Genomic DNA, 7,389 nt, shown 5'->3' on the forward strand with positions numbered 1-7,389 from the left:
TTGGTTGGACTTGATTATCTCAAAGGTCTTTTCCAGCCTGGTTAATTCTATTCTATTCTATTCTATTCTATTCTATTCTATTCTATTCTATTCTATTCTATTCTATTCTATTCTATTCTATTCTATTCATGAAAATTTCCTTCCTCACTGTTGTAATTTATCCTCAGGTGTCACAAGGTGTTAGGTATTAGGTAATAGATTGGACTTGATGGTCTCTGAGGTCTTTTCCAAGCTGGTTGATTCTGTGAAACGCCGCAGCGGCACCACCGGGACTCGAACCCATGATATGTGAGTCTTTACCGCGCGCACGGGCGCCGCTGACGGACGGGACGGAGGGAGGGAGGGGAGGGGACGCGGGTGCTCGCGCGGGCGGTCACGTGCACGGCGCGGTGGGGGCGGGGCCGGGCCGGGCCGGGCGATGCTGCAGCTGCTGGAGAAGCTGCCTCCGGGCCGGGCCCCTGAAGTAGGCTCCTGCGCTCTCGGTGCCGCTGAGCCTAGGCGGAGCTGCGGCCGCCGCGCCGGGCAGCGGCCCGCCGTCCTCCCTGCTCGAGAGGGCCGAGGCTTTCCCTTTGCGTCGGGGCCTTCGGGAAGCTGCCGCCGCGAAGGCAGCTTGGGAGGGTGGGAGTGCGGCGAGAGCCGGGGTGTGCTCCGTGGGCCCGGTCGGGTGGTGTCCCTCGGGGCTGGGGAGGACGATGGTGGCAGCGGGGACGGGGCGGTACGGCACCTCTGAGGGCGGGCAGGCGTCTCGGTGCTGCTGCAGCGCTCCGACTTCCTGGGCGGCCTGCCGGGGCCTCTCCGGAACGACACCGAAAGAACTCTCTCAAAACACAGCGGCGCCGCTTGGGGCTGTGCCTTGCGTCCCGGCAATCCCAGTGCAGAGAAGTTTGGGAGCAGGTGGTGATCTGTTAGAGGGCAGGGGCGCTCTGCTGAGGGACCTTGAGAGGCTGGACAGATGGGCAGAGTCCATGAGATTTAGCACATCCAAATGCCAGGTTCTACACGCTGGCCACAACAACCCCATGCAGTGCTACAGGCTGGGGTCAGAGTGGCTGGAGAGCAGCCAGGCAGAAAGGGAGGTGGGGGTACTGGTGGACAACAGCTGAACATGAGCCAGCAGTGTGCCCAGGTGGCCAAGAGGGCCAACGGCATCCTGGCCTGCATCAGGAACAGTGTGGCCAGCAGGAGCAGGGAAGTCATTCTGCCCTGCGCTCAGCACTGGTTAAGCCACACAGTACTGTGAGGAGAGGCTGAGGGAGCTGGGGTTGCTTAGCCTGGACAAGAGGAGGCTCAGGACAGACCATATTACGGTCTACAGCTTCCTGAAAGGAGGTTGTAGCCAGGTGGGGGTTGGTCTCTTCTCCCAGTCAACCAGCACCAGAACAAGAGGACACAGTCTCAAGCTGTGCCAGGGGAGGTTTAGGCTGGATGTGAGGAAGAAATTCTTCCCAGAAAGAGAGGTTTGCCCTTGGAATTTGCTGCCCAGGGAGATGGTGGAGTCACCATCACTGGAGGTGTTTAAGAAGAGACTGGATGAGGCACTTGGTGCCATGGTTTAGTTGATTAGATGGTGTTGGGTGATAGGTTGGACTTGATGATGTTGGAGGTTTCTCCCAATCTGGTTAATTCTGTATTCTGGATAGCTCTGCTGCTGTTACAGTTCTGCACAGAACTGTTAAGCCCAAATGTAGGTGCAAATCAAAGGTCAGTTTGACTCATGGTATGATTTCTGTTGTGAATTGTCTTGGAGGAAGGGAGAGCAGTTCACATCCAGGGACTACCTCTTCATGACTTGGAAAGGGGCTGCACTCAGGGGGAGCATTGAGACAGCACCTAGTGAGGGGTGATAACTGAGTTCAGTCTTGTATCTGGTGTAGGTTAACTGCTGGAATCATGTTCTTCACTTATGTATCACATTGTTTTCAGTTCCTTCATAAAATAATCGATGGCATCTGTGGCCGTGCCTACCCTCGGTACCAGCACTACAGCAGCGTTTGGAGCCTGCCGGAGTGGATGGATGTTTTAGAGGAAACAAGGACCTACTTCAAAACTGCAGTGGGCAAAAACATATCTGATGAAGAGGTAAGGGCTCATCCCTGGTTTGGCTTGACTTTGAGAGGTGGCAATGGACTGACCTGTTGGAGAGCAGTGGAGGGGAAAAGGACCTGAGGGTTCTAGTGGATGGAAGGTTGACCATGAGCCAGCAATGTGCCTTAGTGGCCACGAAGGCCAGTGGCATTCTGGGGTGGATTAGAAGGGCTGTGGTTAGTAGGTCGAGAGAGGTTCTCCTCCCCCTCTACTCTGCCTTGGTGAGGCCACACCTGGAATATTGTGTCTAATTCTGGGCCCCTGAGGTCAAGAAGGAACTCAGGGAACTGCTTGAAAGAGTCCAGCACAGAGTCACAAATATAATTAAGGGGGTGGTACCCTTTCCTTGAGAGGGAGCTGAGGCTCATTAGCTTGGAGAGGAGGAGACTAAAGGGGTGACCTTATTCATGTTTATAAATATGTGAAGGAGGCTGGAGCTAGGCTCTGCTTGGTAATTCCCAATGCCAGCACAAGGGGCAATGGTGGAAGTTAGGGCATAGGAAATTCCATGGAAACAGGAGGAAAAATTTTTCCACGGTGAGGGTGTTGGAACACTTGAACAGGCTGCCCAGCGGGGTTGTGGATTCTCCCTCTCTGGAGATATTCAAAACTTGCCTGGAAGAGTGCCTGTGTGATCTGGTGTAGGTGATCCTGCTCTGGCAGGGGGTTTGGACTGGATGATCCTTCCGGAGAAGGAGACTCCCCAGTGTCTCTAGGCAACCTGCTCCAGGGCTCCAGCACCCTCACTCACAGGGAAAAAGCTTTTTCTTTTGTTCCCATGGAACCTGCTCTGCTCCAGCTTGCCCCCATTGCCCCTTGTCCTGTCACTGGACATCGCTGAGCAGAGCCTGGCTCCATCCTCCTGGCACTGCGCTGCACGTCTTTGTCAACATGGATGAGGTCACCCCTCAGGCTCCTGTGCTCCAAGCTAAAGAGCCCCAGCTCCCTCCGCCTGTCGTCACAAGGGAGATGTTCCACTGCCTTCAGCATCTTTGTGGCTCTGTGCTGGACTCTCTCAAGCAGTTCTCTGAGGTCCTTCTTGACCTGAGTGGCACAGAACTGGACACTATACTGCAGGTGTGGCCTCACCAGGACAGAATATAGGGAGAGGAGAACTGCACCCTTTCAAATACACCCCAGGACGCTGTTGGCTTTCTTGACCTTAAGGGCACATTGCTGGCTCTTGGTCATCCTGTTGTCCACCAGGACTCCCAGGTCCCTTTCCCCAGAGCTGCTCTCTGAATAACAATAAAAATTATGTTTCTCTTTGTATGTTGCTGTGGTAAATACTGACTCTAACTCTCAAACACAAGAGGTGTCAGCTATTGAGGACAGTGGAAGGAAGATGAGACTACAGGGCCCAGTTTGACAGCTGTCTGAATAGAGCACGGCTGCCATGGGTGGTCTGTGTTATTTCTGTAGTTACTAGTTGAGGCAATCACAATTCCTGTTTTTGTGTCTGTAGGCTGCTCAGCTGATAAAGGAGCTGAATTCAGACTGCCAAGAAGCAATCACTAAATGTCTGAAAGGCAGAAAGGAAGAAATCAGGAACGCACTGGTGGAAAGAGTGAATGCAATCTCATCTGCTCAGCTGCAGGACTTTGACTGGCAGTTAAAGGTGAGAATACTGCTTGGATGTTGGGGAGCAGTGTTCCACAACACAGAAGTTACTATTGATACAGTCCCCTGAAGCTTGCTCATTCTGGAGTGTGGTTTGGTTTTTATGAGTATCATAAAAGCATATTCACAAGAAGACATTAAAGTCTTGCCAGACATTGATCAGATCCCCTCTCAGCTTTCTCTCCACACTAACCACCCCCAGGTCTCTCAGCCTCTCCTCATCAGACAGTACTCCAATCCCTTCATCATCCTTGTATCCCTCCATTGGACTCTGCAGTAGATCCCTGTCCCTCTTGAACTGGGGAGCCCAGAACTGGATGCAATATGCTAGGTGGGGCCTCACCATGACAGAGCGGAGGGGGAGGAGAACCTCCCTTGACTTCAGAATGAAAGAGCCATGATCAAACGTGTCTTTTCTTTTCACCTACAATGCAGAAAAGGAGCAGCCCAGTAATGAGAGCAAATTGTTAGGACAATTATAAAGCTCCAAGGACACCTAATTTGCACTTGAAGCCAAGAAAGCCAATCACATCCTGGGCTGCATCAAGAGAAGCATAGCCAGCAGAGTGAGGGAGGTGATTCTCCCCATCTACTCCACTCTGGTGAGACCCCACCTGGAGTACTGTGTCCAGTTCTGGAGCCTCTATTAGAGGAAGGTTCTGGAGGTGCTGGAAAGTGTCCTGGGAAGAGCCATGAGGGTGATCAGAGGGCTGGAGCTGCTCTGCTATGAGGACAGACTGAGGGAGTTGGGGCTGTTCAGTCTGAAGAGAAGGCTCTGAGGAGAGCTAATTGTGGCTTTCCAGTGTCTGAAGGGGGTTACAAGAAAGCTGGGGAGGGACTTTTGAGGGTGTCAGGGAGTGATAGGACTGAGGGGAATGGAACAAAACTAGAAGTGGGGAGATTCAGATTGGTTGTTAGGAAGAAGTTCTTCCCCATGAGGGTAATGAGAGACTGGCAGAGGTTGCCCAGGGAGGTGGTGGAAGCCTCATGCCTGGAGGTTTTTGCAGCCAGGCTGGATGTGGCTGTGAGCAACCTGCTGTAGTGTGAGGTGTCCCTGCCCATGGCAGGGGGTTTGGAACTGGCTGATCCTTGAGGTCCCTTCCAGCCCTGACAATTCTATGATTCTAAATGTGTTGCTGTGAAGAGGGGGTTTGCTATTTCAGTTGATTGTTGGTATTAACAAACAGCAACAAATTACAAACAGTGGGAAACAAAACAAAATGAAGGCAAAGCCCAGAACTGCAGAGCTGGCTTGTGAGCAGTTAGTTTTGCTGTGTGGATGTTTGCTCTAGGAGTAACAGTAGCAGGAGATGTGATGCTAGGAGAAATGTAGTAGCTCAACCTTGTTGCTGTTTCCTCCATCTGCACACAGCTTGCTCTCTCCAGTGACAAGATCTCCATGCTGCAAATGCCACTTCTCAATCTCGACTTGGATGTGAGAGAAAATGGGGAAATCAAACCAATTTCCATTGAGATGAATAAAGAAGAGCTGCAGAACCTCATCAATGCCCTGGAAGCCGCCAATAAGGTAGCTTTAACTGGTACCATTCGTGGTTCCTGACTTCTCATCTACTGGAAATGAAAATAGTAGCTTGCTACTAACTCTACACTATGCAGACAAAGATTCCTGCAGGACAGAGTCTCCACACTCCTTTTCTTCTGCTTGAAGGTCTGGATGGAAGCCATGGAATGTTGTCATCTCCTTACTGAGTTTTCTGTGTGCACAAGGGGGAACTCACTCTAGAAATGGTTCCTCAGTTCTGGTTTGTGTGCTGGTCTGGAAATTGCTACTGCACTTTTGGTTGCATGGAGATGAGTGATGGTTGGTGTGGTGGGTTCAAATTCCACCCCCCACCAACACTAACTTTGCCAGACCAGCCTAGTTGGAAGCAAATGAATCATAGAATCAGCCAGGTTGGAAAAGACCTCAGAGATCAGCAAGTCTGACCTATCACCCAACACCTAATGACAACTAAACCATGGCTCCAAGTGCCACATCCAGTCCTTTATTGAACACCTCCAGGGACAGTGACTCCACCACCTCCCTGGGCAGCACATTCCAATGGCCAATTACTCTTTCTGGGAAGAACTTTCTCCTCACCTCCAGCCTAAACTTCCCCTGGTGCAGCTTGAGACTGTGTCCTCTTGTTCTGGTGCTGCTTTCCTAGGAGAAGAGATCAACCCCCACCTGACTACAACCTCCCTTCAGGTAGTTGTAGAGAGCAATAAGGTCTCCCCTGAGCCTCTTCTTCTCCAGGCTAAACAACCCCAGCTCCCTCAGCCTCTCCTCATAGGGCTGTGCTCCAGACCCCTCCCCAGCCTTGTTGCCCTTCTCTGGACACATTCCAGCATCTCAACATCTTTCCTAAACTGAGGGGCCCAGAACTGGACACAGGAGTCAAGGTGTGGCCTAACCAGTGCTGAGTACAGGGCACAATGACCTCCCTGCTTCTGCTGGCCACACTATTCCTTATGCAGGCCAGGTTGCCATTGGCCTGCTTGGCCACCTGGGCACACTTCTGGCTCATGTTCAGCCTACTATCAACCAGTACCCCCAGGTCCCTTTCTGCCTGGCTGCTCCCCAGCCACTCTGACCCCAGCCTGTAGCACTGCATGGGGTTGTTGCTGAAAAGCTGAAGATGAAAGCTGTTTAAGTTCCTTATCTCTCCAATGAAATTGCTTAGAATGATCTTTATTTTCCTTTTTACACCCAAGAGTGATGTATGTGTATTTTACTACTTTTCTGCTCAAGATCTGTGAAAGATTTTGAAGGCATGGCCTAAAGGTACCACAGCTGGTGTGCAGTGAGTACTGAAGGAAGTTAGTGGAAGCAGCAGTGATATGAGGTGGTGAGAGCTGGCAGAGGGAGGGTGTATTCTCCAGGGGAAAAACATCTGTCTGCAATTGCATATTAGACTGTAGCAGAAAGCAGAACCCTTTGGTTTCATCCAACTTCAATCTTATTCCTTTTCTCCTCTTTGAAGGTTGTTTTGCAACTGAAGTGATGGAATTCAGGTGATGGACAGGAAATGCTGGTGATGACTCCCCAGCTGGCTTGAACAGAAAACAGCCCCCTCCCAGGAGATGTTCTCTGCAAAGCCAGAAGGTGTGGATGCTCTAAAATACTGAAGTGAGGAGGCTGTTTATGCCTTGTGACCAAATAAACTTTAATGCTTTGATTAAAATACTAAAATGTTGTATTTCTTTGACCAGGAGAACACAAAAGTAGTCCCATGTATAGTTGCTTTTAGTACTGAAGATTTCTACAGCCATGGAGAAAGTGTCACTCAAGACACTGTGTCAGGCTTGTTTTGGTTCAGCTTTGGTGTGGTGACTGCACAGGTGCCTGGTGAAACTATGGCACCTTACTTGGCATCATCTCTCGGCCTTCTCTGAGGTGCCATGATACTGAAGAAGATGACAGAGTCCTTGCAGCATGGCTGTATTTATAGCTGTGAATGAACACTTGGTGGGATGAAGACTTGCAGGAAGTGGTTTGGTTGATTTATTGATTGCTTCACTCAGAACCTTTTGAGCTGCTGGGGTAAATCAGCTTTATAACCAAGACCAGTAGAGAATCACTGAATGATTTCAAATTGGAAGGAACCTCTGGAGGTCATCTTTCCAGTCCTCTTCCTCAAGAAAGGCCACCTGGAATGGGGCAGCAAAACCATCTCCAGATGG

General features: G+C 50.8%; 1 protein-coding gene across 1 annotated transcript; it reads left to right on the plus strand.

Annotated features, from left to right (window-relative positions):
* Window positions 1–377: 377 nt before the first annotated feature.
* Window positions 378–6,777, plus strand: COMMD8 (COMM domain containing 8). Its single transcript, XM_054165067.1, has 5 exons — window positions 378–463; window positions 1,924–2,079; window positions 3,551–3,703; window positions 5,078–5,233; window positions 6,690–6,777. Exons 1-5 carry the CDS (start codon window positions 419–421, stop codon window positions 6,708–6,710), a joined length of 531 nt encoding a protein of 176 aa, XP_054021042.1. The 5' UTR covers window positions 378–418; the 3' UTR covers window positions 6,711–6,777.
* The last annotated feature ends 612 nt before the right edge of the window (window positions 6,778–7,389 follow it).

The sequence above is a fragment of the Dryobates pubescens genome, chromosome 1 (genome assembly GCF_014839835.1).
Source record: "Dryobates pubescens isolate bDryPub1 chromosome 1, bDryPub1.pri, whole genome shotgun sequence".
Lineage (NCBI taxonomy): Eukaryota > Metazoa > Chordata > Aves > Piciformes > Picidae > Dryobates > Dryobates pubescens.